We start from the raw sequence: 24,801 nt of genomic DNA, 5'->3' as shown, positions 1-24,801 counted from the left end.
ATACAGAGAATGCACTGAATCAAGATTCCCTGGTAACAAGGACAGCTACAGGAACCGAAAACCACAACTCAACTAAGTTGCATTCAGTCATTTTGCAGATCTCACAAATCATGGGAGAGCAGCATGAATTCTTCCTCACGCATGCTGAAAGCATGTTTGCGCTTGTCCTGTGCTAGTTATTTTCACTTCTTGCGTGTGCTTTTTTCAATAAACAAATAAAATTCAAAGGCGCAATCCAGCTGCTCAGCAGGCTGGTGATTCGCATTAGATACGAGGCACGGAAAGGCCTCGCCTGTGTAAACTCCCTGAAAATAAACTTGGCGCTGAGTCAGAGCCTCGTTCCCCTCTGCATTTGCGGGTGGGAAGGGGAACCTCGCCTTGATCAGCAGCAGGGCTGCAGGACTGAAACGCGCTCAGCAGGGGCGCCGGCTGCTTTGAAGACCCAGCTCGCACTATCAAGTCTTTGACTCCAGGAGGACGAAAAGAGATGCCACTTATTATTGGCGCTTGCCAAGGCACAAGCGGCATTTTATTAAGAAAACAAAGACTGCTGCAAAGCTATTTATTCCCCACCCCTTCCTTCCTTCTTTCTTCAGAACTCACACAGGCAGCAAGTTTCCACCCGGGAGTTTTTATTTGGCAGCAGCGCGCGCGCGTGTGTGGCGTATCCTGCCGCGGGAAGTGCTTAGTAAGGGGAATCCACAGAGGAAAGACTCCCTTCCTCATTCTTTAAAAAAGGGGGGGCGCCTTGTGTCGGCTTCACGACCCTCAGGCCTCCTCCTCCTCCTCCTTTCCTCCTCAGCGACCTGCTGAGTTCCCGCCGCCCTTAGCAACGACCAGCGCTGCCCGCTCCCCTACTTGGCTCAGGCGGCCAAGGCAGGGAGCGCTCGCTGGCTGTGGGGAGGAGAAACATCGCCCGCAATTGCTATGACACCCCATTAAACACAAACACGCTCCACCGCCATTTCGGGCAATTTATGCTCTCCTGCCGCCGCTCCCCCCCCCCCTCAGCCGTCCCCGCCTGGCGCTGACCAATCGGAATGTTGCGCACGTGACGAGCGTTCACTGCGATGACCTCATCCCTGGTGTGGGATGACGTCAAATTCAAGATGGATGGAATCACGGCGGTGGCGGCAGCGCGCGCGGGTGAATCGTAAAAGGAGGCGGCCGGAGAGTGGGGGGGAAGGAAGGGGGGAGCCTGTCCAGCGGCGGAGAAGGTGAGTAGCGGGCCCCAGTTCCTGCCTGCTCAAGGCGGGTCTCCCCCCACCCTGCACAAAGGCGTGGGTTTCCCCATGCACAAAGGCGTCTCTTCCTGACGTAACTCTGAGGTATGTTTTTCCCCCCCTCCACCGTGTAAGGGCTGCGGTCCCTGAGCTCGCATTTGCGCCTGCGCAGGTTACAAAACGGAGGTTCCCACCCCTTTGCGGCGCATGCGTTGATCCCAGCAGCCTCGCTCATGGTACGGAATACGCATGCCCTTGTATTCCTCTGGGTGTCTAATACGCATGTCAGTTGCCAGCTCTCGGTGCATGGTTACTTCTTTTCACTGCGCCTGTGCGTTGCCCATACGGACACAGTTGACCGCACACCCGCTATGCTCGGGGTAGTCCCTGTGGGTGGGGTGAAAGAGGGCTCTGTGAGCGTGCGCAGGAAAATGGGTGTGGTGGGCTGTTGAGCCTTATGATGTCATTCTGGGTAAGGAGTAGGGGGGAATTGCTCTCTGCAGAAGGAAAAGGGTGCTGATGTGCCCTCTCATAAGTGCTTTACACTTATTGAGATGCTAGCATTTGGAGATGGAGGTTCAAGCACAAATAGAATCTGCACCCTGTGACATACTTTCTCCCAAACCAACATACACGTGGGTTGGTTCTAGCTATGCAGGAGGATTCTGGGGAGCGCTTTGGTCATAATAGCCAGATGTGATTTTGCTTTTGTTTTATCACTTGCTGACCCCTCTTAATGAAAATAGTTATGGGCTTGAACTTACACTGGTACCTAAAAAACTATGAATTTAGGTTTGTCCTTGTTGGTCTAGGTCACTGCTGCTTTGTTAACTCCCCGATTTTTGTATTTTACAGTACAATCTTATGCATGTCAACTCTAAAGTATGCCCCATAGACTTCAAATGGGCTTACTCCCAGGTAAGTTAGTATGGAATTGAAGCCTTACTGTAATATGGTGATGATTTTTTATTGTTATTTTTTAAATCAGAAATGTGTTTTATTGTCATGTGATTGATTCAGATAAAATAGCATTATCTCATCATTGCTTTATAGTCAAAAAGTAAAAGGAGAGAGAAATGAGAAATCATAGCACAAAGGCAAAAATGTACAGATAAATAATCTATTAAGATTATTGATAAGTTATTAATGGATAGCTGACAGAGAGTGGAAGAATATGTGGAGATAAATTCTTTAAAAATGATGAGCAGAATCGAAAATGAGATAAAATAAACCAGAACATCTAAAATGGAGAGTCTCCAAATGAAAGAGCTGTTTAATGATCAAATCACTGTGATTGAGTTATAAGGGTAAATATTATCTTCAGTTTTCTCATTCCATTGACATGAAAAAGTCCAGTGCTCTGTGGACTTATTCTCATGTTGATCTATGTCTTCTCTTCTTAGATGTGCATTTTAATGCATGTTATTACTTGTCATTTATTTTCCAACCAGACTTTTAACTGAACACATGCTTTGATCTTCTCGTTTTTTGCAATGTAAATTCTGGCAAGAGCTAGGAGAGTGACAGTTGCTTCAAAATCAATTAGTCTCACTTCAGATTTCAGGTACCAAAGAGGAGAAGATTTTATGGTGTATATATATCTTGGGGCAGGGGGAGGGGACTTTTGTCGTTTAAAGTTAGGCTATAAATGTGATAAAGAAATACAGTGTGGTGCTATCAAATACCATTGCCTGCTGAAATCAACTCAACCATACTGATGCCAAATCCAGCCACACAGACCAACAAGAACTAACTTGAGATCCAGCTAGGTCAGCTATAGAATCTGCTACTTCAATCCAAGAACTGTTTTCATCACAAGGTGCCAGCCCTGGAATACACAAAAATAAAGTGCATCTGGCCATGTCCTATGTGCTGCCTAGCCATCTTTTGAATAACTACAACCAGCCCAGACAAATAAAACATTCTGTTTAGATTTAATTTCAGTAGGCCCAAGCCCATGCGCCAGAATGTCTTCATGTGGAACATGAGTTTTGTGATACATTTAGCAAATGTATGTCCCAATATGATACAATGGTATCTAGTCATCTAAGTGAAAACTGATTGTGTATACAAATAAAACAACCCCATAACACACAAAGTAACACAAAAGAGTCTGAGGAATACAGGGTTTCTGCTCATTGCAGAAGCAGATAAGAAAATAACAAAGCCATCAATTTCAGCCAATATCCTGCCTAAAATTGTATGAACAAGATGATGAAATTCAAGTAAATGAGATGGGCAGGTTTTCCTAGATAAAGTTGCTTTATATGTAGGTGCCACAACTGAAAAGGCCCTGCTGCTTATGCTCAGCCATCACACTTCAAGGCAATGAGGGCATTCACTGAAGTTTTTCTGACAATGGGCCAAGTACAGGGGAAGAAGCATGTGTTAATAAAAATGGACCACTTCTGCTCTGCCCCCTTCCCACTTCAGTCACACAAGGGCACAAAGTTAAAACAATCCAAAATCCTAGTGAAACAAAAGTGCTGGTGAAGTACAGTTGTTCCTTTCCCAGCATGCTTTGCCATTTCACTGGGAAGGCAGTCATGGAGAAGAAGCCCTTGGTGTGAATTTCTTGGCCACACCACAGGAAAGAGAATCCCCAACTCAGAGTGACCATCCTGTGCTCCCAATGTGAGGCAGAAGGCATCCTTGGGCATCAGAGTCAGACATCACCTAATGTGGCTATAATACACCTCCAAGTTAGGGCCACCAAGTGTTTCCCTCTGAAGTCCTGCCTGTGTCAAAGACAGGGTTGTGAATAGCCAAAATGAAGATTGATGACGAGACAAATCCCCTCCCCCCAAACTTTGCCTCTCTTGTGCTTGAGTAATGCAGGCTGCTTTCTCCATGCTCTTCTCTAATACTTGAAGTGAACTAAGCTGGGAAAAGCAGTTGAGAGATGTGAAGTGCGGGTGGGGCGGGTTTTTCCTCGCAAAGTGTTCAGTTGTATGCGTTGGGCTTAATTACATGTGCTTTAGGCTTAGTAGGAGATGAGAACTAAAGTGGTACTCCAAAAATATTGACGGAAGAGGGTTTTAAGGAACCTTTGAAGGAAGGGAGAAGTTACATCATGAAGGTGTTCTGTATGAGCATTCTTGACATAAGGAGTGGAAGGGAGAAAGAGCACAGTTGTTTAAGTGAGCAGGAAAGCTTTAAATAGCTGGCAGGGTGGAATGAAGGCCAGGGGTAGTGATATATCAAGATACAGTAGTGGAGATAGCAAAGGTGAGGGTGAGGTGTTTTTACACAAATGGACAAGAAACCAGTGCAGGTGTTTATGCGGGATGTCACATACTGTAGGCTGAACAGCAACATTGGTAAACAGGTGTGATGGCCTGGGATTCCGATTCGGAGGATGAAACAGAGGAATCCCGGCCTGCACAGGAGTCCCCGCCTCCAGGGCCGGCTGAACTGGGGCCAGGCCTAGATGCTGAAGAGCCTGCACCTGTGGCAGTGCATCAGGAGCTGGCCCCAGGTGAAGCCCTTCTGGCCCCAGAGAGGCTTGACGACTCAGTGGCCACAGGTGAGCCTCCTCCAGGGCCCAGTAACCCTTCGGCCTCTCCTGATCTGCAGAGGTTTAGAGCAGAGAGGCGAAGGGAACTGGTTGCCCCCAGGAGGAGTGCTCGCCTTAAGGCCAGGGGAGGCGGGGCTCCTGGGGGCCGGGACCGCCCCTGGCCTTAGAAGAGGATAAAAGCCCAGTCAGCCCGGCCCCAGGTTGCGGGAGCAACGTCGTTGTTGGCTTCGGACCTTCCTGCGTTCTTGATCCCTGCTCGGCCTCCTGTTCCTGACTATCCGGTACTCCTGTTCCCTGCTCGGCCTCCTGTTCCCGACCATCCGGTGTACCTGTTCCCTGCACAGCCTCCTGTTCCAGCGTTCCTGTTCACCGCCCGGCACTCTGCCTCGGACCTTGCCCCTCTTCGTGTGGACTTTGCTACACCCAAGGTACTTTACCCCCGGGACCAGCACAGTTTGCTCCCGCCACCTCCCGCACTCCCCCTTCGTCGGGGTGCGTTCGGGAAGAGCCAGAGGCCATGGCTGAACAGGCGGCTGCACTGGTGGCTTTGGCCCAGGAGAACCAGGCCTTGTCTCACACCGTGCAGCAGCTCAGTGACGCGGTTGAGGCACTTCAGCAACGCTTGGAAGCCCTACCGGCTTCTGGGGCCGACGCCCCGGCTCCGGGCAAGTACCCAGTGGCTTTGCCTGAGAAATTTGATGGAGCCCCGGCCAGCTTTCCCATGTTCCTGGCCCAGGCCAAACTGTATATTCAGGGGCGAGCCCGGAACTTTCCTGACGACCGTACCAAGGTGCACTTTTTGATTAGCTTGTTAAAGGACCAGGCGGCCAAGTGGGCGTTGCCGCTACTCAGGCAAGACTCCCCCTTGCTGGCAGACTATACGGGGTTTTGCAATCGTTTGGAGGCCGCGTTCGGCAACCCCCAGAAAGAGAGTCAAGCCAACCGGGCGATTCGGCATTTGAAACAGGGCAAGTCCACGGTGGCCACATATACCACGGAGTTCCGGCTGTTGGCACAGGACTTGACCTGGAATGACTCGGCACTGCGGGACCAGTATCTCGAAGGGCTTTCGGACGAGGTACTGGACCAGTTGGCCACAATGGAACGCCCCACCACGCTGGACACTCTCATTCAACGGAGTCTACAAATAGGCGACCGGTTGGAGGATCGTCGTCAGGCCCGGGGTCGCCGACACTTCCAGTTCACGGCACCAGCTTTTTCCGGCAGCCCCACGGTCACAACTGATTTAACGGAGGAGCCTATGCAGCTCGGGGCAGTGCGGCCACGCCTTTCCCCCGCAGAGAAGGCGCGGCGTCGGGATGGAAATCTCTGTCTTTACTGTGGCGGAAGTGGACACTTCGCTCGGTCCTGCCCTGAGAAACGCCAGCCGCAGGGAAACCGCCAACCCCAGTAGCTGATGGCCCTAGCTACCGGGGGTCCCAAACCGTACAGAATGGGCCCGCACCAATGGACTTGCAACATCTTATGGTTTCGGTACGTTTATACCCTCCAGGTGGGCCCTGGATCCTCACCCATGCTTTGGTAGATTCAGGGGCAACCCGCTCCTATATGGACGCTGCTTTTGCCGCCCATCATCAGGTGCCACTTCGGAACAAGCCAGTACCGGTCCAGGTGGAAGCGATTGACGGACGACTTCTGCGTTCAGGTGCCGTTACTCAGGAGACCCAGCCTCTGGTCCTGTGTCTCCAGCAGCACCGGGAGTTGCGAACTTTGGACATTGCCTCTATGCCCCGCTTCCCCCTGGTGCTCGGGATGGACTGGCTGGAGGCCCACAACGTTCAGATTGACTGGGTCAAACGGACCGTGCACTTCCCAGACCCATGTTCCCATGCTCAATCCGGAACGCTGGCGGCCGCGCCCTCAGAGGAGGCAGCACCCACGCCCCCAGCCGTGTACCAGGACTACCAGGACGTGTTCGAGGAACGGGGGGCAGACCAGCTGCCGCCGCATCGGCCTTTTGACTGCGGCATAGACCTCCAACCCGGAGCGCCTTTACCAGTGAGTCGCTTATATTCCCTAACAGAGCCAGAGCGCGAGGCTTTGCAGGACTTCTTGCGCAAGAACCTGGAGCGTGGGTTCATTAGGCCTTCCACCTCGCCCACCGCGGCGCCGGTGCTTTTTGTTAAGAAGAAATGTGGGGAACTCCGCCCTTGCCATGATTACCGAGCCCTGAACAAAATTACCGTCCCAGACCGGTATCCCTTGCCCCTTATCTCGGAGCTGCTGGAGCGGGTGCAAGGGGCACAGGTGTTCACCAAGCTGGACCTCCGGGGGGCCTACAACTTGATTCGGATCCGAGCCGGGGATGAGTGGAAGACAGCGTTTGGGACCCGGTACGGGCAGTTCGAATATTTGGTTATGCCTTTCGGTTTGTGCAACGCGCCTGCTGTGTTTCAACGCTACATCAACCACGTGTTTCAGGACCTGTTAGACAAGTACGTGGTGGTGTATTTGGATGACATACTGATTTACTCCCGTGACCCGGCTCGCCATGAGGGGCATGTCCGGACCGTGCTGCAGCGCTTGCGTGAGCACCGTTTGTACGCGAAGCTCAGCAAGTGCGAGTTCCATCAGCGGACTGTGGACTTCCTTGGTCACCGGCTCTCTCCAGATGGGGTGCAAATGGACCCGGGGAAGGTGACAGCGGTTCAAGAATGGGCGGCACCCCGGAACCGCAAGGACCTACAGCGTTTCCTGGGGTTCGCCAATTACTACCGGACCTTCATCGCTGATTATGCTCATCGCACCACCCCGTTGACCCGGCTACTGCGCCCAAAGACGCCGTTTTCCTGGGACAAGGAGGCAGAGGAGGCGTTTCAGGGGTTGAAGGCCTGTTTCCAGAGGGCACCAATCTTACAACATCCTGACCCCTCTCGACCCTTTGTGGTGGAGACCGACGCTTCCAGTACGGCTCTCGGTGCCGTCTTGTCTCAACAGATTGGTCCTGAAGCGCCACTCTTACCCTGTGCCTTCTATTCCCGCCAGCTCCTACCAGCGGAGCGTAACTATACTGTGTGGGAGCGGGAACTACTGGCCATCAAGGTAGCCTTTGAGGTCTGGCGCCACCATCTTGAGGGGGCACGACATCCGGTGGAGGTGAGAACCGACCACCGGAACCTGGAGTACCTCCAGACCACCCGCAAGCTGAACCAAAGACAGATCCGGTGGGCGTTGTTCTTTTCCCGGTTCCAGTTCCGGATCCGCTACATCCCTAGCTCTCAGAATCAGAAGGCGGATGCCCTGTCCCGGAAACCTGACGACAACGCAGACACGGTACAGCAAGCAGAACCCACCACGATCCTACCTCCGGCTGCATTCCTGGCCACCCAGGAGGCGCAGCCACTGCAGGTTCGGGTGCGGGAACAGCAGCGGGTCGACGCTTGGGCCCAGGAACGACTCCGGGAGCTGGCTGAAGGGTCCAGCCCACAGTATCCGGGGCTGGTCCTGCATCAGGGCCTTCTGCTGCACCACGGTCGTTTGTACATCCCGCCAGGGCCACTACGGCTGGAGGTTCTCCGGATGGCCCATGATGCCCCAGCAGCGGGGCACTTTGGACGGTATCGGACCACCCATCTGGTCAGTCGAGAGTTTTGGTGGCCCCGCCTGAAGGCTGACGTGGCTCGCTACGTTGCTGGTTGTGATGTCTGCCGGCGCGCCAAGGGACCTACCGGGCGACCCCCCGGCCTACTCCAGCCATTGCCAGTTCCACCGCACCCTTGGCACACGGTTTCGTTGGACTTTGTAGTGGACTTACCCTCGTCTCGTGGCTGTACCTGCCTTCTGGTTTTCTCCGACCATTTCACCAAGATGGTGCACTGCGCTCCCTGTCCGTCTGTACCCACAGCCAAGGAAACTGCTCAGCTGTACCTTCAGCATGTCTTCCGCCTGCATGGCCTACCTGAGCGCGTGGTGTCCGACCGGGGCGTTCAGTTCACATCCCGGTTCTGGCAAGCACTACACCGGACCCTCGGGACGGAGGTCTGCCTCTCGTCAGCCTACCACCCACAGACCGATGGCCAGACGGAACGGGCGAACGCGGTGCTGGAGCAGTACCTCCGGTGTTACTGCAGCTACCAGCAGGATGACTGGGTCGACCACCTGGCATTGGCGGAGTTCGCCTACAATAACGCGGTGAATGCGTCCACCCAGCAGACCCCGTTCCAGGCCAGTTATGGTTATCATCCACGGCTGTTTCCAGAGGTGCTGCCGACATCCGCAGTCCCGGCGGTGACGGAGTGGCTTCAAGAGCTCCAGTCCCAGCAACAGCTTTTGGTGGAGCAACTGCACCAGGCCAAGGAAGCGTACAAGGCCCAGGCCGACCGCCACCGCCAGGTGGGGCCGGAACTTCGCGTCGGTGACCTGGTTTGGCTCTCCACTCGCCACCTCCACCCCTCTCGACCTTCGCGGAAGTTGGACGCCCGCTTCACCGGCCCGTTCCCTATCGTAGACCAAGTCTCTCCTGTGGCATTTCGTCTCCGGTTACCCGCAACCCTGAAGGTTCACCCGGTCTTCCACAGGTCCCTTTTGAGTCCGGTGGCCCCACCCGACGAGTTCCACCCGAACCGTCCCCGACCGCAGCCAGTGTTGGTTCGGGGAGAGCCTGAGTACGAGGTGGAACGCATCCTGGACTCCCGATACCGCAGGGGGAAGCTGCAGTATCTCATTGACTGGAAGGGGTACGGACCGGAGGACCGTTCCTGGGAACCAGCGGCCAACGTCCACGCACCTGCCTGCCTCCGAGAGTTCCATGCGACGTACCCCGGCAAGCCGGGTCCGGACCCTCGGTTGAGGGGGGGGCCTGGGAGGGGGGATGGTGTGATGGCCTGGGATTCCGATTCGGAGGATGAAACAGAGGAATCCCGGCCTGCACAGGAGTCCCCGCCTCCAGGGCCGGCTGAACTGGGGCCAGGCCTAGATGCTGAAGAGCCTGCACCTGTGGCAGTGCATCAGGAGCTGGCCCCAGGTGAAGCCCTTCTGGCCCCAGAGAGGCTTGACGACTCAGTGGCCACAGGTGAGCCTCCTCCAGGGCCCAGTAACCCTTCGGCCTCTCCTGATCTGCAGAGGTTTAGAGCAGAGAGGCGAAGGGAACTGGTTGCCCCCAGGAGGAGTGCTCGCCTTAAGGCCAGGGGAGGCGGGGCTCCTGGGGGCCGGGACCGCCCCTGGCCTTAGAAGAGGATAAAAGCCCAGTCAGCCCGGCCCCAGGTTGCGGGAGCAACGTCGTTGTTGGCTTCGGACCTTCCTGCGTTCTTGATCCCTGCTCGGCCTCCTGTTCCTGACTATCCGGTACTCCTGTTCCCTGCTCGGCCTCCTGTTCCCGACCATCCGGTGTACCTGTTCCCTGCACAGCCTCCTGTTCCAGCGTTCCTGTTCACCGCCCGGCACTCTGCCTCGGACCTTGCCCCTCTTCGTGTGGACTTTGCTACACCCAAGGTACTTTACCCCCGGGACCAGCACAACAGGTCTTGCTTCAGTACCCAGCATGGTCAACTAAATTCTGGGCCTCACCAGCTCCAGGAGACCCACTACAGTGATCATCTTTTTTCCAGTACCTCTGTACACCTGGGCAAGTGCTTGATAAGTCTGCGGTAGAACTATGGGGCACACCTTGCTCAGGGGCCTCCTCTCGCTCCTGACACTGCTAAGCAGGGGGAAAGAAAACAAAGCCAAAATCTGACTTGTAATATAAGAACATGGGCAGAATGAGTGGGAGCAAAAGTTTGTTCATGGCTGGCTACTTGTGGACGTTTGAAGGAAACAAACCACAGGCCCATGTGTTCGCACATTGTGACATGACAGGCTTGGGCTTGGGCTTGTTTCTTCCCCTGTGCAGCGCAGTAATGGAGGAGGAGCAAAGCACCTGATAATGTGAAACTTTCACACACTGATTAATTTTTTTTCAAGCAAGCTGTTTTATCTCCCCCAGATCATCTGAGATGCAGACCTGAAAGTAACTGCAAATTAAGGAAGAAATGGAATCCTGAATCTTTCTGTTGTTTTTGAGCATATTCTAAATTCAAGAAGAGAGAAGGAAGGTCATATGGTATGTTTTATTTTTAAATTACATTTGTTTTAAGATTACACTTTTTGAGAAATTTCATTGTGTTTAGAGAGCATACCTGTTGGTGGGACGGGGGACACTGCTGGAATGGGAGTCCTGCTAGACACACCTTGCAAGTTAGAAGTGAAGGTGAAGGAACAGTTTCTGTTCTTCTGTCTTTTCTGGGCATTCCCTCCTTCCTTCACTCTCCATTTTGGAACTGTTTCCTTCCCCCTGTTTCCACTGGGAGGGAAATCACTTAGGTGAGCTCCAGGGCTGGCATATGTTTTCCCTGGTTTGGGAGTAGTGTGTCCAAGGGCTGGGGATGCTATGGGTCTTTTAGATCCATGCCCCAGCATGGCCCTTTTGTGACTCTTCTCATGTTGGAAGTCCATTGTCAATGAGGCAAGAGCCATGGAGGTTTTCATGTCAAGCGGGTGCTACCCAAGGTTGGACCTTCCCCTCTGGGGTCAAATCTCTCTCTGCACCCTTGGAGTGGGAGGTCTGAAACACTCTATGGCCTCTGAGATGCTTTCCCAAAGGACATAGCATTGGAGGATAATAGTAAAATTAGCTGAAGAAAAGCTAGCCTATTTTGGATGCAAGGCTAAACTATAGCTAAGCAGAGGGAACCTGCAGTTTGTGTTGCTAGGCTACATCTCTAATCATTTACAGCCATTGGCCACAGGTTTCCACTGCTGAATTATATAAATAAGAACTGTTCCTAAAGTTTTCTTCACTTCTTTTCTGCTGCATAACTCGATACATATAGGTGTTCAACCCTCCTTCTCTTGACACAGCCTTGTACACTTGAGTCAACCTTGCTCTAACACACAATCCTATACATGTTTATCTGAAGGAAAGTTCCCTCTGAATTCAGTGAGACTTAACTTATCAGTCCACTATCTTACGGAACAGTAACCTTTCTCTCTCTCTCTCTTTTTTAAGAAGAATCCTCTTGGTTTTTTTTGCTTGGGCTGCAACAAAATTATAATATGATTGCCTATATAATTGTTTGCATAATTCATTTTCATTGGCCTGGCATATATATATATATAAGTAAAGGTAAAGGTACCCCTGCCCTTACGGGCCAGTCTTGACAGACTCTAGGGTTGTGCGCCCATCTCACTCAAAGAGGCCAAGGGCCAGCGCTGTCCGAAGACACTTCCGGGTCACGTGGCCAGCGTGACATCACTGCTCTGGCGAGCCAGAGCCGCACACGGAAACGCCGTTTACCTTCCCGCTAGTAAGCGGTCCCTATTTATCTACTTGCACCCGGGGGTGCTTTCGAACTGCTAGGTTGGCAGGCGCTGGGACCGAACAGCGGGAGCACACCCCGCCGCGGGGATTCGAACCGCCGACCTTTCGATCGGCAAGCCCTAGGCAATGAGGCTTTAGCCCACAGCGCCACCCGCGTCCCAGTATATATATATATATATATATATATATATATATATATATTTATATATATATATAATTTGCAGCTTTTTTAGAAGAGTTGTTCATGTAATCCTTATGACAGTCGTTTCATGAGGCTGTCGGTAAGAAGAAAAAAAGGATGGAACAATACTTGCCTTAAGCTATACATGTAAGATACAAAAGGCTCAGTTTCCCAAACATTGGGCTTGAGCCAGACTAGGTTAGTTGCGCTTGATTACCATTGAAAGCAATGGGATTTAAGTCATATTGATTACAATTTGAACAGACTAATTTAGTATCGATCCAAGCCAGCCTGCACATGTGTACAGTGGGATTGAAACTATACAGCACAATCCATGTTTACTTAGTAATAAGTCCTGCCGTGTTGACTAGATCTTTCTCCTTAGTAAATATATTTCGAACTGTGCCCTGAATATTTGTTTAGAAATTCATGGGGGTTTCCCCCCCAGAATCTGACTTTTTAAGTATTTGCATGCAGTTTGCTTTCATATATTGGGTTATTTTTTGTTACAGAACAGGAAGGAATACCTAAACACATTTTTTGAACTCTGCTAGCTACTGTATGTAGTAATCACTACATTGGGGTGCCTTTTTTAAAGATAAGTTAGCTTCCATATGCCTAGAATCATATCTGGTTGTTGTTGTTTGCATTTATGAATTGCCACTGATAAGGCATCTTGGAGTGATTTGCAGTACAATAAAACATATAAAACAGTTTAAACAATTGCATATATAAAAACAACTATATAAAAAACAGTTTAAAATGGCAGCAAATATATGAAACCAATTACTGTGCACTAGGCTAGGCCTGTTGTAGTGGCTTACTGTGGGAGGAATTCAACTTGCGCTCTTCTGTTCATTCTGTGTGTGCAAGCATTCATTGCTGCAAGATGGAAAATCCCCCCCTCCTCCTTCCTCATGTTGTTCTGGGGGTTTACCTGGCTTTCCAGCGTGGATTTGGGAAGGGAAATGCCCACACAGCACTAAAGGGAGCCGTTGTGATGGCTTTTGTTAACACACCAGGTTAGTTGAATCAGGGCCGATGTATTCAATGTATTGCTGTTTTAACTCCCATGGTGTATTAGGCATATCATCATCCCTCTGTCTCCAAAGGAAAACAGATTACTATTTATATATTGACTTTTCAGCCTGTTACTGGAGAAGAATCCTGTACTTTTACAGCTTTCTTTCTTTCTTTCTTTCTTTCTTTCTTTCTTTCTTTTTTCCTTCCTTTCTTTTTTTGTTTCTTGTAAATGTACCTAAACGCCATTGGTTTTATTTCTTCTTGTCTTGCAGGTATACCTAAATCATGGAGGGACTCTTGCATTATATAAATCCAGCACATGCTATTTCTCTCCTAAGTGCTTTAAATGAGGAACGACTAAAAGGGCAACTTTGTGATGTTGTTCTTATAGTGGGAGACCAAAAATTTCGAGCTCATAAAAATGTTCTGGCTGCCAGCAGTGAATATTTTCAGTCTCTGTTCACTAAAAAAGAAAATGAGTCTCAGTCAGTGTTTCAGCTTGACTTTTGCGAACCAGATACTTTTGACAATGTATTAAACTACATTTACTCATCATCCTTGTTTGTTGAGAAAAGCAGCCTTGCTGGTGTGCAAGAAGTGGGCTACAGTCTCGGCATTTCCTTTCTTACTAACATTGTTTCCAAAAGTCCTCAAATTCCATTGCCTGCATGTCCTATTAAGAAAATATTTTTCCAAGAGGATGATGAAAGCAGTTCCCAGAAAAGAAGTGTCATAGTTTGTCAGAGCAAAAATGAAGCACAGGGAAAAAATGTTGGTCAAACCTCACATGATGTAAGCCATAATTCTAAGTCCTCATCCTCAGTTGCTGTCAAACCTAAGCGGCCACAATCTACACAGCCAACTGAGTTTCTACATAGCTTATCGCAAAATGAAAGGAGATGGCTGAAAGACAGTTCTTTAAGATACTCCAAGTCCCACGAACATTCTTCGGCTACACCAGATGATCAAAGCAGAACTAAAAGGAATGCAGTATTGTCACAGAAAACATCTGTAGACGAAGAAGTGGGAGCAGATGAAGCAGGAGGAAGTGATCAGTTCCTAAGAGGAAAGGCAGCAGAAGTACCTTTGAAGAGACCTTGTCCACCAGTCTTATCATTACGTAGCTCATCTGAATCCACATTTTTGTTGAGAGAGACAGGAAAAGGAGCTGGCCCAGGGGAAGACAGGAATTTGCTATACTATTCAAAGTTAGGATTAGTGATCCCATCTAAGGTATCTGGTCCTGCGAACCAAAGTATTGACAGGAGTGGGCCGCTTGTAAAAAGTCTCCTTCGAAGGTCATTGTCCATGGACAGTCAAGTTCCTGTTTATTCGCCTTCTGTCGACTTCAAGTTTTCTCAAGGACCTTCAGTGGTGAACAACGCACAAGGGAGAATGTTAAATGTAATGTCACAAAAGCCATCTGTGAAAGAGTCTTCAGGAGAGGCCGTTCCTGATGACAAGACACATGTAATGTACCCCCATCGCCTTAGGTCTTTTAGTGCCTCCCAGTCTGGAGACAGGGAGGTGTCTTCACCTCTTAGAGAAATACGGATTAAAACAGAACCTAGCAGTCCACTTTCAGAGCCTTCTGAAATAATAAGAATTACTGTTGGGGATGCTTCATCATCTTCCAATAAGATTAATGCTTTTAAAACAGAAGATGATCATAAGGATCTCAGTAGACTCCCAGCTAAAAGGAGGTTTCAAGCAGACAGAAGGCTACCACTCAAAAAGATCAAAGTGGATGAACATGCTTCCCCTGGGTCTGAGGACAATTTTGAGGAAAACTCAAATCCTACACCCCGTGATGCTGATTTCCCTGATTCTGACATTAGCAAAGATGAATATAGTGAGCTGGAAGAAACAAAACCTAACAAAAAGTTTAAGTGCAAACATTGCCTTAAGATATTCAGGTCAACGGCAGGCCTTCATCGTCATGTCAATATGTACCACAACCCTGAAAAACCCTATTCTTGTGATATTTGTGATAAGAGATTTCATACAAACTTCAAAGTTTGGACGCATTGCCAGACCCAGCATGGAATTGTGAAGAACCCTTCACCTGCTTCCAGTTCCCACGCTATCTTGGATGAAAAGTTCCAAAGGAAATTAATTGATATAGTGAGGGAGCGAGAGATTAAAAAGGCCCTGATCGTCAAGCTAAGGCGTGGCAAGCAAGGTTTTCAGGGACAGGCTGGTTCACAAGCACAGCAAGTCATCAAAAGAAACCTGAGGTCGAGAACCAGAGGAGCCTACATATGTACCTACTGTGGGAAGGCATATCGCTTCCTCTCACAGTTCAAGCAGCATATAAAAATGCACCCAGGGGAAAAAGCAGTTGGAGGAAATAAGCCACTTAAGCCCAAAGAGGAACCTCGCGTCGAAAGCCCAGTAGAAAACAAAAAAGTTTACCAGTGCCGCCTTTGTCATGCTAACCTTCCCTCTCTTATTGAACAGGGGAATCATGAGCGGCTCTGCCGGAATGCAACTGTCTGCCCATACTGCAGCCTCCGTTTTTCTTCCCTAAACCTGAAGCATGACCACGAAATGGCATGCGAATACAAGAAACTCACCTGCCTAGAATGTATGCGCACTTTCAAATCCTCTTTCAGTATTTGGCGTCACCAGGTTGAGGTTCACAATCAAAATACCATGGCTCCGACAGAGAACCTGTCTCTGCCGGTTGTGGAACACAACGGCGAAGTGAGCGGCACTTCCAGACTGCATCCTCAGCTGGAGCCGAACAAGACAAACAGCCTCGTTGCAGCCAAAGAAGACAGCGTGTTCAGCGACTCCTCCGAGCAGATTAATTTTGACTCGGAAGATTCCTCATGCCTCCCCGAAGATCTGAGTGTCTCCAAACAGTTTAAAATCCAAATCAAAGAAGAGCCTGCAGATGATTTAGAAGAGGAGGTCTCTGAAGGCAACCAGGAACACAAGGAAGCCGTCTCCAATAAAGACACTGGCTTGTGGCCTTGTGAGAAATGTGGGAAAATCTTTACGGTGCACAAGCAGCTAGAGCGCCACCAGGAGCTTTTGTGTTCGGTGAAGCCCTTCATTTGCCATGTATGCAACAAAGCCTTCCGCACCAATTTCCGCCTGTGGAGTCACTTCCAGTCCCACATGGCACAAGCTACAGAGGAGCCTGTGCGAAAAGAACCTGAGATTTACGCACCAGCTAATTCTCCGTCGCCCCCACCTTTGCCTCCTCCCCCACCCCTTCCCAAAATACAGCCTTTGGAACCCGATAGCCCTACGGGGTTGTCAGAAACTCCTTCAGTTACTGAGAAATTATTTGTCCCTCAGGAATCGGACACGCTCTTTTACCACGCTCCACCACTTTCAGCGATCACTTTCAAAAGACAGTATATGTGCAAACTCTGCCATAGGACATTCAAAACTGCATTTAGTCTTTGGAGTCACGAACAGACACACAATTAAAAGAAGAAGAAGGCATAAAGAATGCCTACAAGGGATTTTTAAGATTTAATTTCCCTGATGTTTCTGAAGTTACAGCATTTGAAATGAAGTTTTTATATATATATATAAAGGGACAAGAACCCTCAGCAATTAAATTTGACATTTGTGGTGCAGCTTTGGATGTGGAGATTAAGGTAAACTCAATTTATTGTTAGTAAATTGCTCACATTTTAAGGCATTGTGGTCTAGGATCTCCTACTTAATGAATAATTGCATTCATTTAAATCTGGTTACATGTTCTTCCTATGATCCTGGTATATATGGATTTATATAAAAAGGCAACAGCAAGTTAAAAGAGTTTAGAATAATGCAATTCCTGAAAAATGTTTATTGTTTTCACAGAGATTAATTCTCTCATGGGCGCCATAGAAATATTACTCATTCATTTGATGTTAAGGGAAGAAATTGAGAATTTTGCTGTGTTGACCTTGATCTTATTGAACGTTAGCAATAACAAATAAAACCTCGTTTGAGTTAACTTGACCCTTATTGAAAACTGATTAACATGGAGTTTTTTGGTTACTGGAATTTTCTGTATGGATATTGTGCAAGATACGATACAATTAAATGTTAGCAATATGTGAATATTTGGATTTTTATATATAAAGTAGCAGCCAGCCTGCTTCCAGCCATTTTAAAGCATTTTTGAAGGAAGAGTATCAAAATGAAGATGCTTTATTTGGGCCTCAGAGGCCGATATTCTATAGATATTTTGGTAACTAGACAATGTGCTAAGCAACTGCCAACTGATATCCTAATGCAAACTATATTACTGTTTTAAATACAAAACAGCATTGAGTGGATGTCAAAAATTAAGTTGTGCTTTGTTTCTTCTGATTTGTATTGGTGTGGATGTGTTTTATTACAGTGGAATGTATGACTATGCTAGTTCTGAAAAGGCGAAGCAAATGCAGTTTTTTTGGTGGTGAGCTCTGCTGAGAATACAAGAAAGTTTTTTTTGGGGGGGGGAGTTCAGATGTAAATATTTACATATGTATAAGTGAATAAAATAAAAACACAGAACCTCTATTAAATATAAATAGTTTTGAAAGGAAAATGCAGTACCACAAATGTATTTCACAGATAACGAGCAGAATGTTTCTCTTACCCTGTATCATACTTTGAGTATCTTTTTGTTTTGTACTTAAATAAAAAAAATATTGTTTAAAGCATATGAAGTACAATCCAATACTCACTTAGGCATGCTTAAGGCCTATGGGTTGTATTCAACGCTGTTGTTCCACTTGTACAGCAGACTTCCACTTGTGCAATATAATGTCCCCCATTCACCTGCAGACCCCTCAAAATCTGCTCCAGAGGCTTGGGGGACCCTCCAGAGTAGAGTTTGGGGGAGTAACAGGGGGATAGTAAAGTTTTATTGTGCAAGCGGAATTCTGTCACACAGCATTTGATAGGACTCGTTGATTTTTGTGGGTCTAATCATGCAGTAGATGGTGACATGCATTCATACTTACTGTGTTAAGAGCATGTAAATTCCACTTCATCCAGTGCAATTTACACACACACCTATTTATAGGACAGGGGTAGCCATATACCTTTTCCAAAGATCCATGTGTGCTTAGATAATATGCACAAATTCTTGTACACATTAGGGTTGTCATTCATTGACTTCACCTGTTGAAATAAAGGGAGAAACCATTGGGTAGGCAAGTTCTGTGTGCACTTTGGTACTCATGCAGTTGGAAAAGACTACTGGAATTGGGTCACTGAGTTGTAGCAGGGCCCTTGCTCCCAAATGGCAGAGTAGCATCATTAATACAGATATCTGCCAGGAAGCTCTTACGGTTTTGTTTCCTACTCAGGAATCGACATTTAAAATTAATGAATTGCTAGTTGCATTTTAAACTTGATCTAAGGTATGAATGCTGTAGTTGAATTACTTAGCTTTTGGATTATGGGAAAAGACAGTAAACTTTGGTGTTCAGCTCCGAGTAATTATGAGATTCATTAAAAGGAGTGAGAAGTTGGTTCTTGAGTTCATGTGGAGCGGGAGTAATAACTGGCAACCCAATTTTAAATGAATTTATTTTTAAGGAATTCTGTTGATATCAATAGAATCAACTTCCATGGCAGTCCAGAAAGAAGAACAACATAGCACATTTCCTAAGACTTACTACATATTTGGAAATTAGTCCCATTAAGGAGCAATTTTGATCTATTTAATGCCATTAATGTGAAATATGGTTGGGTTTTTTCCCCCCACTTGTTTTCTGAAGAATAGTGTATTAGAAGCTGCTTTTGAAGCCCAGCTATATATTAAAAGCAGCTTCTGATGAAGCATGGGAAACTGCTCTTCAGAAATGCAAATAAAATAGTTCATTACCTGTGTGGCTCTTCCATGGTTCCATTTTAAGATCCAACAGGGTGTGAGGCATACAAAACTTGGATCTTTCTTTCCTAAACTTTAAGATTTTGCATAGCTTTCAAGTAGAATAAGAACATCAAGTGATGAAAGCATGATACTTAATTTCAGAGTGGTGGGTTCGGGCCCCATGTTGGGTAAAAGCTTCCTGCACTGCTGGGGGTTGGACGAGATGATTATCTGGGTCCCTTTCAGCCCTGCGATTCTGTGCAGTGTAACAGAATTCTAAAAGTGGAAGCGAGGCCTATTACTAGCGAGACCTTTTCTCTTTGTGCTATAAGCAAATATTTGTATCAAAACTTTGCTTCTTCCATACTTAAAAGGTATTTAGGGCAGTTCGCTCAGGGCTTTCCACACACATTCCAGCATTCCTTACCCATCTCTGTGTGTAGCACATAAATACCTTCTGCAGAAATAGCAGTAGAACCTTTTCCAACTGCTGTGACAAGAGAAATCTATGCTAGTTGCATCTTTTCTCCTTTGGTTTACACGTTGCATGTCTCCATATGTGTATCTGCCTAAGGATGGTCATGACTACTCATATGTAGACGGGAACGGAAAGTGCAACTCAACCTACCTACAGTTTGTCCATTGGTTTTATACACAAAACACTATGCGGTCAATTACGTTCATCAGAACTTCACTGATGTTAGTTATAGAATTTGCATTAATTTCAATGGATTGGAGTCAATATCATCCTTTCTAGATACCAGTATTTTATTCTAGCAGGGCTCCTGTGCCTTTAAGCAACTATGGGGCAGACATTTCCCCCAGCTTTGACTCCATACTGGGAGTAGCTTCACCTATTGAATTTCTTCTTACAAGCCCTGCCAAAACCAGGTCCCCCCACCTCAGTCCTAGAAAAGGGAAATATGCCTTCATAGCAGTGCTTTGTTAACTGAATCCTCAAGCATCTAGAAAAGGGAAGAACCGGTACTATGCCTGTCTAATGGTGCTTCACTAACTTAATCCTCAAGCAGAAACTTCAACAGGAGTTCTGCTATATTACTATTTGGGTTATAGTAAGGTAATAAAACCTAAATAACTAGGATTTTAAAGACTACAATATGCTTTTTAAGAAATGGGGCTTTTTCTTAAAAAATAATACTAAGGATTTTTGTTAGTTTCTAATGTTAGGTCTGTTTTTGTTACCTTTTTCACATCAGTTCTTGTTTATTAACTGATAAAAAAACAACCCTGCCTCTCAGAATACTTTTTTGGGTACGTTTATAGACAAAGATTTTCCCTCTAGGTTTTTAATCCAATACTTTAAAGAGCTGTAAGAGTGTTTATTTTGCTGGACATGGAATAAATATACTTCTGCTTAAAGATTAATATATGTTTTAAAAGTTATAAATTATGGAATATGTTGCTTATTATATACCTTAAATCTTCAAGGAATATATTTAGTTTGACCATAATAAAAATAAAATGAAAACTATTGATTCGTTATTTATCATGTTTAATTCTGCAGTGCTGTAATGAAATACTAAAATAGTCTCATTCTACACAAGAAAAGGCTTTGGCCTTTTGTCTGAGTATATATTTTTATCAAATAAAGTTCACAATCTCTCAAACTGAGGGATTTGAGGTATTAACATGAGAAAAAATTGCAGATTTTAAATACATATTTTACAATACTTATTTAGGTCTGTTGCTAAAATGGACAAAATTCAGCCCTCTTCCAAATAGTCACTTGAATGAGAATTTAATGTCAACATGTTCAGAAGTAGCCCTTGAAATTAAAGTAATTTCAGACTTGTGTAATAAGAGTATTCCTCCAGAAAAGCTTAATCAACATCTGGAAATAGACATTTAATTCTGAAAGCACCAATACTTGAAAAGGTGTTTTTTGTTTTAAGCAAGTGCTTTGCTGAATTCTATCTACAAATAAAAATATCCAAATGGTAATAACTGTGGAAAAACTTCATGGAAGTATTTCTCTAAAAAGGCTACATTTTTTTAGCTATTTAAACATACTAAGGAAATGTAGCATTACTTTCCCATCTACCTTTGTTGGATTTTTCTGTATGGAAAGGAAGGGTTATGAAAACAATTTTTTTCTAATAAATGGATGCTTAAATTATTCCCCCCCCCCCCAAGCAACTATTGATGGCTCACTTAGAATAGCCACACTTAGGTCAATGGGATACTTTCAGAGAATTGCATCTGGGTGTCACCCTTGTGATTTTATATTGGGATACTTGATTTACTCTCCTGTATTTACTAGGGGGGATGTGGGTGGCGCTGTGGGTTAAACCACAGAGCCTAGGACTTGCCGATCAGAAGGTCGGCGGTTTGAATCACCACGACGGGGTGAGCTCCCATTGCTCGGTCCCAGCTCCTGCCAACCTAGCAGTTCGAAAGCGCATCAAGTGCAAGTAGATCCATAGGCACCGCTCTGGCGGGAAGGTAAACGGCATTTCCGTGCGCTGCTCTGGTTTGCCAGAAGCGGCTTAGTCATGCTGTCCACATGACCCGGAAGCTCCCTTGGCCAGTAAAGCGAGATGAGCGCCGCAACCCCAGTCGGTAACGACTGGACCTAATGGTCAGGGGTCCCTTTACCTTTTATTTACTAGGGCAGTGCACATGATCTTGCCAGATCCCAAACCAAATTCAAGTTGAACTGGGATGCAGCTGGATTGGATGGAGGCAGCCCCAGGTCAGGTCAGGTCCACCTGGAATGATCTGGGAGTGTCAAGGGCGGCATTCTAGCAGCAAGGGCAGGGGCAGATGTGCAGGCAACCTGCATGTGTTATTCTCTCCCGCCCCCCAACCTGAAGACCATGCTTAATCAGGGTTTTTAAACCTAATTAAACGCTGTGTACAGACCTGGATTGGTAGGAGCCCATATCAGAGTTGGTTCAATCCCAGGTCAGATCAGGGCTGCTCCAAAGCAAATATTTATCTCTCTCACATTACACAGCTTTCCAAATTATTGTAGTAATTCCTGGATTCAGAAGTGGGAAATTCAAATAAATTGCATTTAGCAACATGGTCAAAACTCTGAACCCAACAACTTTGATTCCAAACTAATTCCATGTATTGATTTAGACCACAACTTCAATGAAATTGTTTCAGACAGTTTTTCGGTATCTTTAGCACCATGTCTGAATCCTGATACGAGGGCTAGAGCAGGCATAGGCAAACTCAGCCCTCCAGCTGTTTTGGGACTACAACTCCCATCATCCCTGACCACTGGTCCTGTTAGCTAGTGATCATGGGAGTTGTAGTCCCAAAAACATCTGGAGGGCCTATGCCTGGGTTAGAGACACAAAATAGTGTTTTTTAAGAGCTGAAAGTGGTTCTTCCACAGTTATATTTGATTCAGGAGATCTTTCAGGTTTCTAAAATTACAAACCTTTCAAACCTGTTTATCAGCGCCATAGGAAGGCGTATGTCGTCATAGGTAACAATAACTTTACCATGTTTCTCTGGAAGTGTTTTTATATCTTCTTCAACCCTAACCCATTGTCATTAGCAGCTGGTATGTGCCTATAGTCCTCTGTAACATTGTTTACATTTTCTTGCCTGAGTATTAGGGTAAAATAAACGTACATTTCTTTTTCCTACAGTGGTAACTAGTTCATCAGTACTGAAACCTTGTATAGAGCTGAACCTTACTGTAATAGTCTGGGCTGTAGTGTCATATACAGGTAACTCGCAGCTTACGTGCATTTAACTTGTGCGCATTCAACTTTACACTCTTGGCAAATAAAAACAAATAAATAAAAAGGGGTCATCTGGTGGGGGGGGGGGCTTTGGCAATTCCACTCGCCATTGCACTCAATGTGTTTTGACTATATGTGATTTTTGGCTTTATGTGTTATTCCTGGAACTTAACCCCCATGTGAGTTTAGAGTTGCCTGTATTCTTATCTCAAAGATTTTTGTATGGCTTAACTTGACCTGTGAAGGAACACTATCAAGATGAGCACTCCATGAGGTCCTTAACCGTTTTACCACTTTATATCATGAAGAAACTATCTAAATTATAGGCCTCCTATGGTGATATCATTTATTTTTAAAGGGCCACTGTTGTCAATAAAACTAAATCTGCTTCTAATTGCAGCATTGGCACTTATATGGTAAACAATTAAATGCCTACATGTGAATGTTGCTAATTATTTTTATAGCTCTTGAACCTGATTGTGTGGCCTGCACCAAGTTCTTGTTTTTGTGTTTTACATTTTAATTTAGTTTTGCATTTCATAGCACTTTGTTGGTTATACATACCGCCAGTTACCTTTCAGCTCTATGTTAACTGGTTGCTAATTTATTTTATCCCCTTCCTGCAGCCAAAGGTCAAATCTAAATGGCTTGAGGGAAGTTTCAAAAGAAAATTAACAAAAAGGCCTAATTTTCTTGATAGTATTCCTATCTACTCTGGGGCTTCTTTAAAAGGGCAACTGGAGTAGCCATCACCAATATGCAGAAAGGACTGTAACTTAACTTCTATTGACATTGCTTCTGATCTCAAACTAAAGATATATACAAATTTCATTAAAAAGGTCTGTTTTTATAATTATTTATATATTGTAGGCATTATACTGGTTTAATACATCTGTGCTGAATTTTAAGTAGCAATCCAATTAACTTTTTTAGGACTGAGAAATCCTGTTTTCAGAATCCCTTCTTTTAATGTAATGTTGCTGCTTTGTATTACTTTTCTACTGTATGTTTTCTTTACCTAGATCTTTATTAAGAAAATTTGGAGTAAAATAAACATGTTCTTTCGAGTGATTCTGTCTCATGGGAGTCTAATATGAAATAGGCTGCCAGTGCTCCAGTTCTCATTAGGTGGCAGTAAGACCCTGCGATATCAGAGGAACTTATCACTAGTAGTTTAATGTGTTGCAGCATTGGGATATACATAAATTTTGTATTTTCATGCTATGAACCACCCTGAGATCTTTGGAGGAAGAGTGATATACAAATTTAATAAATTTAAGAAGAGTCACAGTTGTATGCAGGAGTTCTTCCAGGGCCACCTGCCCTCCTTCCCCTTGCAGTAGTTTTCCCTGTTGCCCTGCCTGTGTAGTTGCTTAAAGGCGCCCTCTGATTCTTGGGATCAATAGCTAGGCCAGCATAGTCTCCTTCCCCACTCTTGGCCCCCATGTTTATAATGGAAGCTGGCAGCTCAGGCAACTGATGCTGAGATCTCATTAAAATCCAGCTGTGCAGTGGAATTAAACGACATTTTTTCCTTAGCACTTAAAAATCCAAGCAATTGTTTTACTGTTAAGCTAAGCAGCAGCTTAGATGGGCACCCTGGGCTCCATACTGGGGTGTCAGAGAGCCAGGGCACTTCATCCCCTCCCTCAGTTCTCCTATGGCTGCTTTCAGGAGGAGAAAATTAGCTTTTGAGATTCTTGGCAAATAATTGTGGCTCCAGAGCTCAAACTTCACTGCTTTAGTTGGACAACCAGAAACTCGATGAAATGATCTGCTACAGGCATGTGAGGTCCTTCCAGGGATGTTCTGGGTTTAGTGTAAGCTTAACTCAAGTATTTTTGGTTATTTTAAACCTACCTTCTAACCATATGTCACACCTGCCCCTTTACGTTTGATATCTTAGCAGGTACTGTTGTACTACAGACCCATAACGGGGGGGGGGGGGGAGGTGCTGATGTACAACTTTTCCTAATGTGTAAACATGCTGCATGGAGTTGAC

General features: G+C 46.3%; 2 protein-coding genes and 1 long non-coding RNA gene across 4 annotated transcripts in view; 1 reads left to right on the top strand and 2 right to left on the bottom strand.

Annotated features, from left to right (window-relative positions):
- Positions 1-24,801, bottom strand: part of UMODL1 (uromodulin like 1) — an 81,620-nt gene that overhangs the window by 46,788 nt on the left and 10,031 nt on the right. The gene's annotated exons all lie outside the window — the stretch shown is intronic.
- On the top strand, positions 1,219-23,870 carry ZBTB21 (zinc finger and BTB domain containing 21). Of its 2 annotated transcripts, none has more exons than XM_083438864.1 (4): positions 1,219-1,328; positions 2,079-2,141; positions 10,685-10,801; positions 13,535-23,870. In XM_083438864.1, the coding sequence occupies exon 4, from the start codon at positions 13,548-13,550 to the stop codon at positions 16,704-16,706; it is 3,159 nt and encodes a 1,052-aa protein (XP_083294990.1). In that variant the 5' UTR covers positions 1,219-1,328; positions 2,079-2,141; positions 10,685-10,801; positions 13,535-13,547; the 3' UTR covers positions 16,707-23,870. The 2 variants fall into 2 exon arrangements, with proteins under 2 accessions (XP_083294990.1, XP_083294989.1); XM_083438863.1 differs by lacking the exon at positions 1,219-1,328 and adding an exon at positions 1,376-1,695.
- LOC310676749 lies at positions 10,790-13,538 on the bottom strand. Its single transcript, XR_014510715.1, has 2 exons — positions 12,396-13,538; positions 10,790-11,624 (listed from the first exon to the last, which is right to left on the bottom strand). It is a non-coding gene; the product is annotated as an uncharacterized lncRNA (long non-coding RNA).

The sequence above is a fragment of the Podarcis tiliguerta genome (genome assembly GCF_965153285.1).
Source record: "Podarcis tiliguerta genome assembly, chromosome: 4".
NCBI lineage: Eukaryota > Metazoa > Chordata > Lepidosauria > Squamata > Lacertidae > Podarcis > Podarcis tiliguerta.
Note: the sequence above shows the minus strand (reverse complement) of the source record. Positions and strands in the feature narration are given on the sequence as shown.